Genomic DNA, 17,660 nt, shown 5'->3' with positions numbered 1-17,660 from the left:
CTTGTATCTAAGAATGTGAAAGATGCATTGCACAATTCTACTAGTATCTTCTTTATTTATATATTCGCACGTACCGATATCGGCAGCATGGGAGGTCCCACATGGTTCCCCGAGGTTGACAACCCCACGTACTCCGGACCCCTTGTTTTCTTTGCCCATCCCACTTAGGCTTCTTCAACCTTCTTTTCATCCAAATCTGGTACAGAGCTTATCTCATACGGAATCTCATTCCGTGTGACACTTGTCCCCGGGATTGGGACCAGCCAAGCCAGGAGCCAATATACCGCTCCAGACACGATGAACCCGGAGAAATAATTCACATTGTAGATGTAGAGGGCCCCAACTGGAACATCAACCCGAACAGCACCGGCGAAGCCAACGATATTGATGAGTATGCCGCAGAAATAGGCGGCATAAACGTGCCAAGAAATACCGTAAAATCCGTAGTAAAGGCTGTCTTTTCGGGCGGAATAAAGATCTGATGCTGTAGGGCGAAGGAAGACCGAAACTCCTATATATCGACTTACCTGGCTTAAGATAATCATTCGTGAGCATCAACTGTGCTGTAGAAAGTCCAGGATCCGTAGGTGCTTGAAGCTTCCCAATCCAACGTTTCCACTGTCCCATTTTGACTTCGCAAGTACTCGTAGAATGTGTAAATAGGGAGTCTTAAAATACAACTAAGAAATGCACTTAATTAACTAGCCGAACAACAAGAATCACTATGACCGGGGGCTTAAACTTATCTCGAAATGCAAGATACCCATGGCAGCGCTTTATATGGTAGAAGAGGGGTGACCGACAGAGCATTATGCAGTTTTTGGAGAAAGACCGCGGCATGTAGGGCATTTCTCCTAGAAACAAACCACACCTTCTTGGTGTCCAATCCTGCCTCATGTGGAGCTCAACCCCGCATTTGCCTTGAATGATGAACGCAACCCAGACTTGCTGTTAGCAAGGCCTGCTGTCGTCAGTACCCACAAGTCCCCACGGGGGAGGTTTCAATTAGGTAATGTTTTAGCTTTGACGACGAGATCGGCCCTTATACTGACAATGCGCCCGGTCTCGATTATGTCGCTATTTCCTACTAGCCGATAGTTCTGTTTTATTTCCCTTGTGACTTTACCTTGGCTCTTGCGTGTCTAATTTTGGGCATAAGGGCATGCGCAAGGGAATGTAAAACCATCAATTACGACCACATATAAGCTTAATTGCTGGAAATGGTAAATACCAAAATTACCTAATGTATGAGGCCTTAGCTTTTCCCCATAAGTTAATAAAGGAAGGAGTGTGTTCGTGAAATATAGCATACTCGGTACTACTGGCGGGCTGTGTCCTCAACCGACCATTGATGCCCAGGTGATTTAAACTTCCAAGGTTGAATGTTTACTATAGAATGTAAGATTTTTGGAACACATAAGCTATGCTCAAAACTATATTAGGACCGTAAACTTCAAGCAATACCAAACTCCTTTCAGCTCTCTTCAACATGATCATTCTCCTTATAAACCATACCAATCAAATGGGGTAGTGATTGTCTTTTAACACGTCAACGCTCACTATTCGTGAGAATCGCTCGAGCCAAAGTACCAAGCGACGGCCATATATATCACTTCCCATTTTAGTTTGGTTTGTTGACTCGTTTGCCCGGGTGGGTGGATCTTTGACTCCGCCATATTTGAGCCCGGCTGGCACCCGAGGCCATGAAATAGAGGTCAATTCCCCAAACATTTCCAACTACTCGTATTGAAGCTATTTACTTTCGTATATAGCACTTTCGTCCGTACTGCTTTCATCCACACTAAGCTTGATACCTGTTTTGTTATTCACTTAGCAATCTTTTTCTAACCCAACAGAGAAATAGAGATAATTTAGGAGAGCTCACGATTACCCGCATATTGAATCCCGGCTATGGATCTGTGCACACCGTGATATATCTTGTTAAAAGCCGCGTAGCCAACAGTGCCGTTACGTTGTTGATTTATTCCAGGGCCATAATCATCGTTAAACCTGGCATAGATCGCTGGATCGTTTGTCAAAATCCTAGCTTTATTGAGTCGGTATATATACTGCGACCTATGCCCATAATTTTATTAGTAAGTAATAGATGGGAGTAAATGGAATGATTGAAAAACTCACATGAAATCTTTACAGCCAACTACCCCTGAGGATTTCTGTGTATTGAAGTAGCACGGGATAAGGTTGTTATTGTCTATAACGTCGAGGAAGTGTTTAACTTGTCTGGGATTTCTTCCGTGCCGAATAGGAATCTCGATGGCCTTTACTGCATACTGATGGTGATCACCATAATGGGCCGTCTTGATGTTAAGGTCCCCAAGGCTCGGCTCGTCTCGAGTAGATAGGCTCATATTGAAGATCAAGCATGATTGACTTTGTACCCTCAGGCGCGTGTCCTGTATCAGCAGCTTGTGGAGTCCCGAAAACCAATCTAACAATGCAGTGATTTGTTCGCAGACCCTTTTCATTTAGGTGTTTCGTAGGCTTGTGACACTGTTGATCTATATCCAAAAGTTCTCCATGTCCTTAGAAGGTGATCTCTTGTTGATTAAGGCAAAGGTAGCACGTCTCTTGAAACCTACTAGGTATTTCCGGTGAATGAGCTTGCTAGAAAATAGGACTAAATATAAAATATCAGAGATTAAGAGAAATACCTCGAACCTTGTCATCTAGGAAAGAAGTTATCAGGATATTTGTATAAAGTATATACCCTGGAGGCCTCGACCTGACAAGTTGAAAGGAAACGTTAAAATAAACACTAGCTCTTTCCACAAAAAAACTCCTTCCAAAGAGATCAGAAAGAAGAGGAAATAATAAATACCCTATCAGCCGAGTTTCAGAAGCCTCGGTGTCATTGTTCTACTCGTCTCTCATCAATATTATAGGTTTTCTGAGATCCTACAGCTGTCAGAATAATGAAAACTGGATAGTAATATATTGAATTCGAGAATGCGTTAACTCAGTCGCTTTTGTTTAACATATTTAGAACTGTGTTACTGAAAGTTCTGAAAAAATGAGGAGCAAGGGAGGCATTTATGAACAGACAAAGAAGATATTATATCATTAGTAGCGAAGTCTTCTTATGTAACCGTGGAAGGCTGTTTGGCTATTTACAGGAAGTCTGTCAAAGAGGCTCATGACTTGACTCAATTTTGGATACTGTAAGGGTTTCAAGCCGTGAACTAGGCAAGATGAAGAACATAGAAAGACTTGGTCGCCTGCTAAAAAGAGCAATCCAGCGTTAACTAGAACCGCGAAAAGAAAAGAAAACAAAATAAGAAAGGAATCGAGAAAATTTGCTAAAAGTATTGCCGATATCCATGGATCTAAGTCCTTTGGCCTTCAGATACTCTGTGATGATATTTCCCATAAAGTTTCTTTGTTGAGGGCACGAAAGTATATCAATGCGAACTAGGAAATTCAGCTGTGGATCAATGTGACTTAGAATGAAAGCAACAAGAAATATTTCGATCCCTAAATAAGAGTGAAAAGAAATAGCCAGCGAGTGGAAGAAAAAAGAAAAATAAGTGATTACCACAAAGATGAAAATTGCGATGGTTACTCTTAAAGGTATAGGGAGAGCAGAGGCCGATTGGCCTCGGGCATTCATTATGCGATGCCTTAGATAGACTGCTTGCTCTCTCTCTTATTGGACACTGTGTTTCGTTCTTCTAAGTCATGTAGCTCCAACAAGAACCGTTGAATGCCCCTAAAAGAGCGAATATTCTCTAGGATCATTGGAATATCAGTATAGAGGACGCTAAATGAACCGTGGAGCCAGAAAGGTACCGATATGGAACCGTGCTCGAAACGCAACTTTCATGCAGCATTTCTCTGGTGAGATCATTACACTGGACCCCTTGGACCCCTCGGATAGTTGATGCTAGGAAATATGCGTTCGAGTATGACTGCATAAAAAGCCCCGGGCCTACCTCCAGTGTGCCATGTTGAAAATGAGCCTTCCACTTGAGCATGTGTTGCTATTCTGGACAAACAAGGTTTAAAATACAATCGCTTCAAAATGTTTGATACTATTTATCTACTGGGTCTTGTATAGTCTTGTATTTGTGTGTTCACAAGTTTACGCTAGCATACTAATTCATGTAAAAGACAGCCCACGACCCCGCAGCACGGCGACCTTGATCCCTAAGGCAGCCATCTATCAGCGGAGAATGGTTCTAACGATCGGTCTTTCAGGCTTCCTTGTCATTCAAGCTGGGTCATCTGACATCGGGATCAACCGAGGAGTGAGATTTGGGGCATGCGAAAATTTCCGATCAAATGGCCACATAGGTCGACAAATTCGCCGGTGGCCCAAGCGAGCTAGATCCTGGTCCACACCTCCTGGGGTTAGGGCCAGCATCCAGTTAGCCGCCATATCAAATAGTTCTGGCTCCAAGTATCCAATCTTGACCACTACTATATCTGCGGACCGAGGGTCTAGATTGAGTTCGGTGAAATCACTTTCGTGGTGGTAAGGTTTACGTTGCTTTGTAATGATTGCAAAAACCGACCCAATTTGAAGCACACATTCCACAAGAGCATCCCTATCGCCGAATTTGATGGCGTGGACGATTCCGGTCAGCCTCAATGGACCGTGGTGGATGTTGTCAATCTCAGCTCCTGCCGTGACGGTAACAGTCGCACCAATCCCGGCCGCTGCCATACAGTCAACAGCCCCAGGGCCCGGAATGCTGGCATAAATGATCATTGGGCCGGTGTTGTTGCAAAATTCCGGACGACTAAGAACAACAGATAGTCCCCAGGTAACATCTCCAGAGCCCCCTGCAGTCGGATTGTCGCCTGAGTCCGAGATAAAGAAGGGCCGGTCGCGAGAAAGAAGAGCCTGATCAAGACAGTCGCCCAGCGACCCAGTGGGTGCAACAAAGTGGAACTCATGACGTATTGTCCAAAAATATTCGGCAAGTCGCTTTGCATTTGTAGCAACTGCGTCGATTTCCCAACCTGTTACAACCACTACCGCGTGATTCCGGGGTTCATCTGCCCATGCATATCCAACCCAAATAGCGGCATCCAGCACACCGGGAACAGCTTCAACTTCTGGGACAAGTTGGTAAAGTCCTTTTGCTGGTTCCAAGCGAGTAGAAGTTTGCTCTCCTGGAAGCAGGATGGGAACTTGTACCCAGGCTTTCAGCGGGCGTTTTCTCTCTCTTGATTCTGATGTCAAAATTTCAACAAGGTGCCTACAGGCCCGTTCTTTTGTTTCCATGGTATCTTCGTGGGGAGCCATACGATAACAGGTTATGAGATCGGTCTGATGGGCTAGCTGTTGGGAAACATTCCCGTGTAGATCCATTGAGGTAGATACTATAGTTTCTGCTCCCACGATAGCTCGTATGCGCCGCAAGAGCTCTGCTTCGGCATCTTCAATACCTTCAACACACATCGCCCCATGTATGTCAAACCACAACCCATCAATTCCCGTCTCGGAGTTTGAGCTGATATCTGAAAGACGGGAGAGAATTTCGGTGGTAAGTCCCTCAAATGCATCCCGGGTGACTACTCCGCCAGGGAGAGCGTGGCCGATCAATGAGCCTTGCCAGCTAACGGCGTCACCTAGAGTTGTTCCAGGCTGGATAAATGAATACTTCTCAATAATTTCACTCCCACAGCGTGGGTGGAACGCTGGTGCCAGTGTACGGGCTGGAGAGAAACTGGACGTTTCGCAGGCGAGCCCAGCAACAGCGATAACTGGTCGGCGGGGCATGATTTGTCATGTGTTGTATCAGAAGAATGATATCGGGTGTAGTTTTCCTAAAGAAGGGATCGGAGTATATAAATCAGGGTTGCAACAGGTCAAGCTTTTGGTTTTCACAGACAGTCATCCCCGCGCTTCCCATGCAACGTCGCTTAGAACCGCCCTGACAACCCCGCTTTTTTACCATTGGCCGTGCCCGCCATGCTCAACATTCCAATATCTGTTCGTCTATCATTGCTAAGCAAATGTGCAGAGACCATTCCTGGAAAAGAAAAAGGAAATAGATAGCAAACTCTCCAGGGGCTTGCATGATATGTAGGTCGCCGAGGGCCACATTCTCCTCATATCCCTGCATTCTCTCGCTACCGCCATCGATTGTCGGCAAGGATACATAAGGACACGCAATATTTCAATTAGAACCCCGCACTTCAGCCAACGAGTCACCTAGTGGTAAACCGGCATCACATTAGCGACATTTCCCCTTTTTATGATGCGGGGGAGGTAACTACCGGGCACTATTCGGCATGTCTGCATTTGTCGTAGTTATCTCCATGTCTGCAGAAACCTTGTAAAGCTTATATATTAGATCAAATATCTTGCTTTTGGCATGCTTTCCAAATGAACTTGAACGAAAAGTCACCCGAGTTGCTCAAGGAGACGACCCGTCTTTATTATCGTATCTCCTCAAGAAAGGAACTTTCTCATATTTCTCCAACTTCGCCTAACTGTGCTTTTATTCAACTTTGGAATACTTTAGGTTGTTCTTTCGCTAATTCCATTTACATCGATATGCTTAAACGAACAGCAACTGGCACATGGATGCCCGCATGGGTTCCTCAATCTACAATTACTGTTTCGGTACTTCTCATAATATGTTCTATCGTGCAGTCAGCAGTCAGTGAACGCCTTCGGTACCTACCACCAAGGTAGAAATACTACATTGGTGTAACTTTTGCTAATATTAACCTTGAAAGTAGACAGGTGGTTATGACGGATCGATGCTCAATGGTCTCAATATACTTCCTTCATATACCAATTACTTTGAATTGAACAACGTCACAAAGGGTTTAAATACTGCCTCTGTGTCAATCGGCGGGTTTATAGGCCCCTTGGTATCTGGTATTGCAGCTGACCGACTTGGTCGACGGCCGGCTATTTTCTGGGGCTCATGTTTAACGATCCTTGGAATCATAGTCCAGACTGCGGCGCAGAATATTGCCATGTTCGTTGTAGGGAGGATTATAATAGGGTTTGGAAGTGCTATAACCGGGGTTGCAGGAGGGGTATATTTGTCCGAGGCGTTTCCTAGTCGCTGGCGGGCGTGGGGCGTGGGTCTCCTTAATGACTTTTACTAGTGAGTACTCCGAATATGAGAAACAGGAACCGCGATTTACCTCGGGATATAGTATTGGGGCCTTGATTGCAGCTGGGGTTACTCTTGGTACCGGCCAGTGGCATTCGACTTGGGCATGGAGAGCTCCATCTCTCTTCCAGGCAATATTCTCATTACTCTGCATACTGACTCTCCCATTTATGTGAGTGGCATCAGACATCATCTTTCTCAAAGTGCATTTTCTAAATGGATGAAGCCCTGAGTCACCGCGCTGGCTAGTACAACAAGGGCACTACGAAGAAGCAAGACTTTCTGTTGCCCAGACGAATTCCCACGGTGACATTTCTGATCCTGTTGTCGTTGCAATATTCAAAGAAATTGTCGATACTTTGAAATGGGAACAGGAGGAAGGTCATGGTCTAAGCCCCATGGAGATTTTCAAGAGGCCGGTAACCAGAAAAAGACTTCTTGTTGGAATATCAGCAGGCCCGTTTTCCTGCATTGCAGGAAACGTAATTGCATCCTACTATTTAGGCTCTGAACTTGATACTGCCGGAATCACGGACACTAACGATCAACTCAAGGCGGTGGGTTATCCCCAGAAAAAATTTACTGCAATCGTTTGGCTAACCATGCAAGAATGTCGTTTTAAATACCTGGTGTCTTATATGCAGCCTTATAGGTACGCACCTAGCAGCTGAATGGGGGAGAAAATCGACGGCAATTCTGTCCCAGATGCTCTTGTTACTTTGCCTCTTCGTGATAGGGGGCCTTTCAAAGATGTATGCATCAGACCCTGCTGGCGCATCCAATGCCTTGGTATATGGGAACGTTGCTATGATGTTTCTTTTTCAAGGGTTTTATTCCATGGCGTGGACGCCGCTCTTATATCTCTACCCTTCAGAGGTAATGAACTATACCATGCGTGCCAATGGTGTTGCTCTTTCGTCATTTTCTTTGAATGCATTTGCGTAAGTTCATGAAACATGCCCTTGCGATCCTTACTAAAATTTGACAGGCTTATCTTCACATTCATCATGCCAGTCGGATTGGGTAACATTGGATGGAAGATGTACATCATTAATGCATCTTGGGATATAATTGTGCTGGTCCTCATTGTATGTTTCTTGTTACATCGAGTTATGAACTATACTAATGGCACAAGGCTATCTATTGGGTTGAAACCAAGGGCAAGACATTGGAAGAAATTGACGCCTTATTTGAGGGCGAAAAGCATTCATCAGTCCCTGATATTGAGGTAATTCGCAAAGGAAAGGAAGAAATTGACACAGACGCTATTGAGGAGCAACTCACGGCGGAACTGCATCAAAACTTTAAATGATATTCATATCTCGGTACAAAATACTTGACCGCTCCAACTTTGTCTGCTGCACTTGGAGCTTCGCGTGCGGATTTTATGTGGATGTGGGCCTAAGAATTAACCCTCTGTTAGGGTAAAAAATAGTTTAAGATAGCCAAGAAAACACACTGGCATACCGCTCACGATGTAACCTTGTCGCTTATCACCCCTCAGTGTTTCAAGCCTTGGATTCGCCTCTTCCTAGGTGCTTAGTGTGTCCAGGCACTGGTGTTGTATGATTGCGATCGATCCCTGTCCTTGAATTGTTGCTATTGTGCCCTTCCTACATTAGTAAACTTTCCATTGATTTACCTCAACCTCTTATGTGTTAAGTGATGTATCCAAATCATCTCTCCTACAAGACAAACGATTGATAGTTAGTAGTAGAGAGGGACATAGTTCATGTAGCCCCAAGTATTGCGCTTGGAAAACCATCCATGTTTTAGTGAAATTACCTTGGAGTTTTATCAATTCAAGATTCTATTAACTTGATGCAACCTACGTCTGAGATTTTGATCGCAATTAATTTTTTACTGGATAGCGGATGATTAATACCCTACCAGGTACTATAACTAGCTGCCAAGTTCGCCACATCGCAATTTCGCCGAGTAACCAGGAATTTTGCTGGCAGAAAAACCGACCCTCTCTCAATTTGAACTTTCTATCCTCTATATATCTCCGATATCCATTGCTTTTGGCCTTCCAGAGGTCAATTAATACTATTCATCAAAGATGTTAGTAGTAAATTCACAAATAATTATTGGTTGAATGAGATAAGAGGAAAAATTAACACAAAAAGCGATCGGACGACGGCAACCGAGTACTACTTTTTGGTATACAAACAATAATTTGGTACTGGTAAAAAACCACCACTTTTTACTTACAAAAAAGTAGTGATTGTTGGCCATTGCTAGTACATGCTTAGTAGCCATCGCTCGATTGCTTTTTGTACAAAAAACGGTAGTGCTTAGTAGCCAAAGGTAACATGAAAAAAGCATGGCAATGAAGCAAAGGCGACAGCGCGAGCGGCGAGACTGGCGGTCAATGGACTAGAGTAAAATGCTGATGTGGCGGCCTTGGCAGCTATAGTCGGTCCCTCGTCATACCCGCCATCCCGCACACATCTCCCCTCCTTTTCATGCGGGTCCTTTGTTCTGACACACCTGCAGACCCCTTCGAATTCTCTGCCCGATCGCCAGTTTGATTCGCCACTATTTATTCTCATATTCTACTTCATTCGCAATGGAGACAATCGAAGTATGTCGGGAGCCTTTCTTGGAAATCGCTTGCTTCGATCACGATTCCGCTGTAAACGCAACAAAAGGAGGGGCAAGTAGGATCGAGTAAGTTCCCTTTGCCAGGCTTTTACCTTATCTAGATAGGAAAAGACGTTGAATCTGAGTTCATGATTCCTTTTGCTCATCGCAAGGCAGACTTTGTCAAGACTACGCTTCTGGTGGACTGTCTGCCGACGACACAACATTGGCGACCCTAAAATCCCGGCTATCCATCCCAATTTTTGTTATGATACGACCGCATCCGAGGAACTTTCATTATAGTGACCTGGACTTTCAACACATGAAGGATACCTTAATAAATTTGAAGAGCCTTGGCGCTGACGGATTTGTTTTCGGAATCCTCCATCGTCCCGAAATGCGCACCCAATGGGGATGGATTGACATCGAAAGAAACAGGGAACTTGTACGGCTCGCAGAGGGAAGGCCATGTACCTTTCATCGTGCATTTGACTTGATTCCTGAATTCCAGTGGGACAGAGCTCTCGCGGAACTAGCAGCCTGTGGATTCAGCTCTATCCTAACCAGCGGCGGTTCGTTGGGAAACCAGGCAACCGATCATATAAGCGCACTAGCAAGGCTTTATCATTGCAAGGATGCTCTCAATCCCCGTCAATATATTGAAATCATCATTGGCGGCGGCGTCAGATCAAGGAATATAAAATTTTTATCGCAGGTGACAGGTGGGAAGAGCTTTCACTCAAGCGCCCTAGTAGATGGCGCAACTGTCGTCTCTACGGAAGAAACAAGAAAAATGTGTGACATATTAGATATAAAAGATGTATGAGGAAGAGAGACGGACAAATAGAAACTTTCTAGTGGGCGCAAGCACTCGACCCGAAGCCAACCGTTATCTGTGGTATTAATGAGTACAACAAAGCAAGAGAAGAAAGAATTCTTGGCAGTTGAAAGCTCAACAATATGCATATATGTCAAGAAAGGCAGTGTTGAATAGCATGCAAGGGAAGGTTCATTGAGTTGGTTATGTTAGCGCCAAGGTTATAATAGCTAGTCTGTGATAAATCGAAAGAGAAACTAAGAATAGTAGGATCTCGGTTTTGGTGACGCGAAAAACGAACCAATTAGTGTTGGATACAGAGGGACTGGATGAATGATGGATGTGTGTGTGCCATGGAGGAAACTAGAAGGCTAATCCACGAAGGTCACACATTCCTGGTATAGAAGCCGGTTGAGTTGTCCATCAGGCAGATTCCAGCTTCAAGAAAAACTCATTTCTGAGAGCAAGATTACTGTAATTGTTCGACCAGTAGATAGCAGAAATCCGTAGGGCTGAAGCTCGAGAGACAGCTCTAAATCAAGGGCTAACTTATAGTAGGTACTAGAAGGGATTAAATATCTACAGCAGCAGAGAAGAGTTCTTGCAGCCTTAAGCGCAGACGCTATTCAACTCACACAGTCTATAAGCATTAAGATCAGTAAGTCAAATACGCAAGCTTATCTACACACGACAGGGAGATAAGACACTTGTATTAACATCCATACAGCCAGAATAGAAAAAGGTTATAAGATTACGGCAGCCAAAATAGACACAGCCACCCTTTAGCTCCTAAGTCTAGCCGAAATAGTGAAAATATTAATAAAAACAAGAATCCACCACCTTTCCAATAGAGCACAGAGGTTAAGAGCCTACTAAGTCAGCTGAGCAGTCTTCCGCTCGAGAAGCTTTTACAGGTCAGTATTATCCATATCACATTATATTCGTAACTGACCAAACAGTCCGATTTCTTACAGTAAGCTCTGGACGAGAGGGAATTAGTCGCAAACAAGACCACACATCATAGGGTTGACTCTTTGTCCGATTGATCCTAGAACAGAGCATAGGTATAGTCATCGATATCGACGCATCTGCTGGTCTGGGTATCACGCTCCGATGCTAGCCATAACACGTCTTATGTTTGTGGCTGATATGTGGCGGGGCAGGGCGGTGGCCACAGGACGGCTCGATCTGTCCCACTAGGACGGGGATGCTGGGTATTGTGTCTGGAGTTGCGTCGTTCGGCTGCTCTGTAAACCGTATGTGGGTATCAAATTTCTGTATAGTGGGGAGGCTGAAATCGACTGGATTTGTCATTTTTAACGAGAAGATGAACGATTCAATTGATTTTGAATCGAAGTCTGGGGTGTTTTGTGAAGCAAAAGTCGTCCTCTGCAAATTTTTCTAGTGGTGGCGTAGCAGCCTTCGTGAGCCACTAGTGAATGCTCACAAATCAATATCGGAACTACAACGATTCAGATAACAATCGTTTCTCGAAGTATTTGTAATGCATCACGGTCTCTTACTTCTTCAGGGCCCGGTTTCATACTTCTTCTCTTGCAGATCATTTTTATTAACAAACACTAATCCTCCAGGCTCTTAATACCCTCCTCTAGCGACGGGATTTTATCCTTGTGGAAACCCAGTCGCTTCCTCCACTTAGCTTCCTTCTTAAGCTTCGCCCTCATTCGGCGTCGTGGTGCATAATTAATGGGGGATTCTCCTCCAATAAATACGAAAATGTCATAGAGACAGGCACCCGCCAGACAGCCTCCGATAGTTGCCATCCAACACCCCCAAAACCACCAACCTTGGTGGTCTGTAAATGTAATACCTCCATAACCAGCCATGAGAGCAACGAGACGGGGTCCAAAATCACGCACGGGGTTCAGGCATCTATAATAATACTTTGTCAGTTGCTTACTATCAAGTTATCTCTGCAAGGAGGAGACTTTACCCTCCCGTATTAAATCCTAAACAAATACAGAGAACGTAGATCACCAATCCAATGATGAAAGAATGCATACCCGCGCCCGGCGGGGCATTTCCGTCGTCACCAAGAGCAAAAAGCACACAAAGAAGAATAGCGTCAGCGACGAATTCCGTGAAAAATGCTGTGGCATAGCTAATATGACCGAGTGGTTCTGTGTAGAAACCAAGGCCAGTGGTGCCAGCGGAGGCAGTAGGAGAAAAAGCAATGATGTCGTCTCGATACAAACAATATGCTAATCCAGCTGCAGTTATAGCGCCAAGAGTTTGAGCAATTATATAGGAGCAGCACCGTCGACCTGGAAACCCACGGAATATCCAAAGGGCGATAGAGATTCCGGGGTTAAGGTGCGCTCCCGATATGCCACCGGCTATATAGATTCCAATCATAGATCCCAGACCCCATGACCAGTTCTGTGATAGCCGATTTCCTGCTTGTGTTCCTCCGGTTGAGACTGCAAGTGTGCCGGTTAAACCTATGAAGACAGCGATCGTAGTCTTCGGAAACATGTTAACTATAATTTTGAGGAAAGGTCGATAATCGACTTACTGCAAGCCATTCGGCCAGCGGCTCTTTGATTTGGTGACGAATTTTGACCCAGCTGTTTAAAAATTCTTCTTGTGGTTGTTGTTCCGTACTCATTTGACCAGTGTCCGTATTAGAGGGCAGCCCATTGCCATTGACTTCCGATTCAATCGGACGAAGAAGACCATCGGGTTGAGGTGCATATATTCTCTTTTCTCCGGGTAAACCCTGCTTTGCAGCGGTGGCGTACGTTTGTTGATCTTGCGTGCTTTTGTGATCATTGCCAGATTGACTAGATGTCAGGCCAGGTGTTGCTCCAAGTTCTGGTGCAGGCTCTGCATCTCCCGCCGGGCTGGGCTGATATGCATTTTGGATATTGCTTTCATCGCGGCGCATTCCCGGTCTGACAACCCTTGGAAGAGGCTTTGCGAGGCCCCATATCGGTTTTTCGTAGTTTTTGCCGTATCGTGGGTTCAGTCCCTGGTATTCGGGATCGATGTAGGTTTTTCCTTGCATTTGTTGTGCATCCATCATACCAGGGCCTGCTAGGGAGTGAGAAGGTGTTTGTTTGAAATGTTGTTGACTGTACGTTCGATTGGATAAGGTGTTGTGTAGATCAAAACTGCCAGTCTCGGTTGGTTGGCGTAGAAATTCGGCTCTTGTATTGATTGGTGTTGATGGTCCTGATTTGTTGGGTGGGACAGTGTGTTCGCCCGAGGTTTTCAAAGACTGCTTTTGCTTTGGCTTCGCCAGCTGTTTATTCTGCATGTCAGCTGGCTGTCGACGCGTACTTTTTTCGGTTGATGGGCCCAAGGTCTCATCTGATGATGCGGAGCCTGGACTGCTATCTCGTTCCTTTATCGGTCGCAATGTCGTTTCTTGGGAAGATTCTCCCTTTTCTCGGCCATTCCTTTCCTCCATGGGATCCATTAGATCAATCAGGAGCAGTGTGCAATAAAGTCAGAGTGAGGGAAAGGTTTCACTGTATTCCGGCCTTTCGTTCTACTTAAAGATTCTTGAACTACGGTCTAGCTAGGATTATGGGAGGTGAATTGCAAGATTTCATGCTTCCATTCGGTGATCGTCACTGTCGATTGTTAACAGAATGTCTCTAATCAAAGTCTTTGACGTAAAGGTCTTTTAGTGTAGTATGCCTGAATAGTGGAGTAGACGGCAACACAACCCGCAAATCACCACTTTGTATGAACTCGTGGGGCGACATAAAACTTTTCCCAGGGGCTGCTCTGACATCAAATTGATGTGCCTGGGATGGCGCTGCCAAAGTCAAGCTTGCACATGGTCTAGGTGTGTAGAAATATTCCGGCCCACCGGGCCGACCAAGAGCAAAATGCCGGGAAAGCATGTATCAAGATTTTCCAGCTGCTAGTGATCGAGTCACAACATCCTTCACGCTTGGCCATGGCGCGGTGGAATTTCCACCAATGATAGCGTTTCATTCTTGGACATCAACGACCCGCAAATCAGAGCCTGGCTCCACCTACTCAAAAGTATACTCCGTCCTTCTAGACCGTTCTAGCTCTATATGCAATAAGGCTTCGTTCAGTTGCAGAGAATAATGGAATGTTGTATGAACTTATTTTCTGCATCACTTGATACCTGATTTCTCTATTCTGCCTTCCTAGTTCCAAGTTGAGGAAATCCAAGTTGCGGAAACCTTCCGGATGCCAAGTTAGACATTCTTAGTATCTCCACCGTGTGAGAAAATCTATACAAAAGTTGTATTTTGGCTTGGGAAAATTTAAGCGGTTAGAGTTGCTTCTCCTTTACCTCCAAAACCTTGATACTTAACTAGTTAACCAATATTCGAAGACATACGATCCTATCCGAGTTTAGAACTAGTAGTACATAGTATACACTTACAAAGGTTTTATCAAAAGAGATATCGCCAGATTTAGATCAGTAAATAAATATCTTCTTCTATTTAAAATTATAACTAATGTAACGAACTGGTGTTGTTACCATTCGTGGATGCCTCACGCCTATGGCACCACTCTGGGTATCCACGCCTACACCTGTGTATCTAAGCCTTCCATCTTAGCTTCCTTCTTATTCTCCTCAAGCTATTACTTTGGTCGAACGCTACTATTTCCTTTTCTTGCTACGCTACGCTGTATCCTGATCTCTTTGAGTACCTGAGCTCCTCACACCCACCAGAAATCATCCTATCAAACCTGATAGGAGAATAGTTTAGATGCTTCTAATCAAACTTCCAAAAAGCCCGATCGAAAAATATAGACGGTTGGCCTAGTTAGGGGGGGGGGAATGCAAGAAAATACCCCCCCCCCCCCCTACAGGGCCGAAATATATTTAGGGTTACTTGCGCTGTGCTGCGTTGTGTTGCGCGCAGCGTGGATTTCAAAGAGCCACCAACTTGAATACGTTCTTTTGGCTCACCCAGAGATGTTAGAAAAGTTTTTTCAACCAACGGTTTCGACTGTGTGGGTCTTCTTTGACCTCTGTACATGAGGTCAATTTCCTGTGACCCCTGGGTGGCTCTGGCTCTAGTCATGAATAGCCCGTTAGAATAGCTGAAGAGTGATATTTTATTGACACTGCTCATCGGTTATCAAATGAGCGCTGAGATGAGCTCACAAAGACGCGCATTCCAAGAAAAACAATTTTTAGTATTGAGGATTATCAACAGTGTGAGAGACTAATCCTCTGTATTGTTATATTAAAATGTGAATCTGCGACTGGGAAAATGTATATTGATAATGGCTGGCTTGTGATCCCCAGAGTGTATTCGGCTCTGGTATGTAGCCCTACGTACTTGTCAGCCTCTCAAAGAATGCACAGATACCAGATCGATGATGAGATATTCGATTGCTAAACTTGGTCCTATGTACGGCTGTAAGGAGAAGGAAACGCCTGGAACGAATGGCGGTCTCTCAATCTGGTGTTAAATTACGAATAATCAGGCAACCCATGCAGTAACCTTGAAAAAGCAATATCAATTTTGCCCATAAATCTTTTTCACTTGTTCGTTTGGACATGTTCAACACTATACCTACATGCGCGATCTCATTCCGATATCTCCAAGACCGGAGCGTTTGAGGACCAGGCATGTCTGTTTAGCAGTTGCCACAAGATCCCCGTCGTCATCGATGATCTGCACATGCATATCAAATCGTCCATTTTGTAATTTGTACATCTTCGTGCGCATCAGCAGCCACTCTTCCCTCCCAGCAGGATCTTTTAAGAAGTCTAAGTCCATAGAAACGGTCGGGTAGTCATAATGGAGCACTGCCTCTAAAGCGCTGTCCTGATAGTTCATATGAATTGCGGGTATCTTGATTCATCAGCCGTCTAAGAACATATAGTTGTTCTGAGTGTAATAGATTGGGATATAAACGAACCAGATCTGCCACCAGACCAAGATGTTCTAGATGAAACATGTCATCATCATCCAGTTTTCCCCACTGGTCTCGAGCATTTTGACCTAATTTTGGGCTCCACATCAAATTTTCCCCATCGTTTGGGTTGTAATAGCGGACAGCGGAAGTGGGGGGGATTAAAGTGATAGAAAAATGCATTTGTCCAACGTGAACACTCCTCTCTGTCAGGAACGATAAGGAGGGGTAGCTTGATGCTGATACCGGTGTCATTTTCCAGACTGCCCATTGATACGAGTGCTATCGTTCGAGGAGTTGTTTCGGAATCAGAGGCAAAAAACTTGATTTGAATGGCCGAAACTGTTTTACCCATCTTCAAGTCGTCAAAGTGCACGTGAAAGGTCCCGGGTGGAACAAAATGCAGGAACTGCAAATGCATTTGTATTGGGTCCGGTTGCTGTAGATTGGGATATTTCGCGTGGAAATACTTCCGGCAACCGGCAATCAATATTGCAGCAATGTATCCTCCATGTAAGCCCGGGCCCCGATTATCTGGTTCAAATTTCGTTTAGACGGGGCCTTTGCGCCGAGCATAGAGGTGTGACACGTACGTGGTATACACCAATCTAGAGGTGCAAATCCTGTATAATGATTATCACTTTCTCCAACGGTTTGAAGTGAGATGGCGTCTTTGAAAGCGGTGCGTGTGTAACCAAGGTCCTTCCAATCTGGTGTGACACTCGGATGGGAATTTGGGAGATGGGCGCCGGCCATTCTCTGTCAAAGTTCGCCCCTGTTCTCCTGGGTCGCAAGAAAACGATAAATCTGTGTAATTTAGACGGCCGGAGGCACTTGAAAGTTTTGCCAAATTCTATATACATAGAACGAACGGGCAGATCGTAATGATATAATCGACAAGATACGAGATGCAATAGCTTCATGACATAATAGGCTATGCATTAGCCTATTCAGATGCATTTGCCACTTCGAAAGTTTTCTCCGAAACTTTAGGGTGCTTTGGGCGAATTTTCTCCGGCTTCTGACACGCTTTGAATTGAAGCTAAAGGTCGCGCCGGATTGACAGTATATTACGACGGATTCATGGCAGATATTCTGGACTGTGAAGTCCTCCCCCCTTCCCACCAGAAAAAGCAAAACCAATTATTGAAGTTAGGAGGGCCAGGTAACCCTCGTAATACACTACCAAATCCCGAATATACGGTTTCGGCAACTCGGGGAATCAATGACCCGATAGACCCAAGAGTGACGTAGTAGAGTCACTCGCATGTTGC

General features: G+C 44.8%; 6 protein-coding genes across 6 annotated transcripts; 1 reads left to right on the top strand and 5 right to left on the bottom strand.

Moving 5' to 3' along the window:
* Nucleotides 1-164: 164 nt before the first annotated feature.
* N7481_004956 (uncharacterized protein) lies at nt 165-627 on the bottom strand (the record flags this gene model as incomplete). Its single annotated transcript, XM_057264175.1, has 2 exons — nt 165-484; nt 528-627. The coding sequence occupies 2 exons, from the start codon at nt 625-627 to the stop codon at nt 165-167; spliced, it is 420 nt and encodes a 139-aa protein (XP_057121895.1).
* A 1,244-nt stretch (nt 628-1,871) lies between these two features.
* On the bottom strand, nt 1,872-2,369 carry N7481_004955 (uncharacterized protein; the record flags this gene model as incomplete). Its single annotated transcript, XM_057264174.1, has 2 exons — nt 1,872-2,076; nt 2,140-2,369. 2 exons carry the CDS (start codon nt 2,367-2,369, stop codon nt 1,872-1,874), a joined length of 435 nt encoding a protein of 144 aa, XP_057121894.1.
* A 1,859-nt stretch (nt 2,370-4,228) lies between these two features.
* Nucleotides 4,229-5,746, bottom strand: N7481_004954 (M81 family metallopeptidase; the record flags this gene model as incomplete). The annotated part of the gene is made up of 1 exon (XM_057264173.1): nt 4,229-5,746. The coding sequence occupies one exon, from the start codon at nt 5,744-5,746 to the stop codon at nt 4,229-4,231; it is 1,518 nt and encodes a 505-aa protein (XP_057121893.1).
* Nucleotides 5,747-6,714: 968 nt separating this feature from the next.
* N7481_004953 (hexose carrier protein) lies at nt 6,715-8,412 on the top strand (the record flags this gene model as incomplete). The annotated part of the gene is given in 7 exon segments (XM_057264172.1): nt 6,715-6,959; nt 6,971-7,045; nt 7,093-7,272; nt 7,327-7,657; nt 7,710-8,041; nt 8,089-8,188; nt 8,236-8,412. Coding segments are annotated over 7 exon segments (1,440 nt in total), but the record flags the coding sequence as incomplete, so codon positions are not given.
* Nucleotides 8,413-12,083: 3,671 nt separating this feature from the next.
* Nucleotides 12,084-13,936, bottom strand: N7481_004952 (MIP/aquaporin family protein; the record flags this gene model as incomplete). Its single annotated transcript, XM_057264171.1, has 3 exons — nt 12,084-12,396; nt 12,458-12,987; nt 13,040-13,936. 3 exons carry the CDS (start codon nt 13,934-13,936, stop codon nt 12,084-12,086), a joined length of 1,740 nt encoding a protein of 579 aa, XP_057121891.1.
* A 2,107-nt stretch (nt 13,937-16,043) lies between these two features.
* Nucleotides 16,044-16,569, bottom strand: N7481_004951 (thioesterase family protein; the record flags this gene model as incomplete). The annotated part of the gene is made up of 2 exons (XM_057264170.1): nt 16,044-16,325; nt 16,393-16,569. The coding sequence occupies 2 exons, from the start codon at nt 16,567-16,569 to the stop codon at nt 16,044-16,046; spliced, it is 459 nt and encodes a 152-aa protein (XP_057121890.1).
* Between the last annotated feature and the right edge of the window lie 1,091 nt (nt 16,570-17,660).

The sequence above is a fragment of the Penicillium waksmanii genome, assembly GCF_028829765.1.
Source record: "Penicillium waksmanii strain IBT 27052 chromosome Unknown utg000005l:1.0-5232799.0:1.0-5237142.0, whole genome shotgun sequence".
In the NCBI taxonomy this organism is placed as follows: domain Eukaryota; kingdom Fungi; phylum Ascomycota; class Eurotiomycetes; order Eurotiales; family Aspergillaceae; genus Penicillium; species Penicillium waksmanii.
Note: the sequence above shows the minus strand (reverse complement) of the source record. Positions and strands in the feature narration are given on the sequence as shown.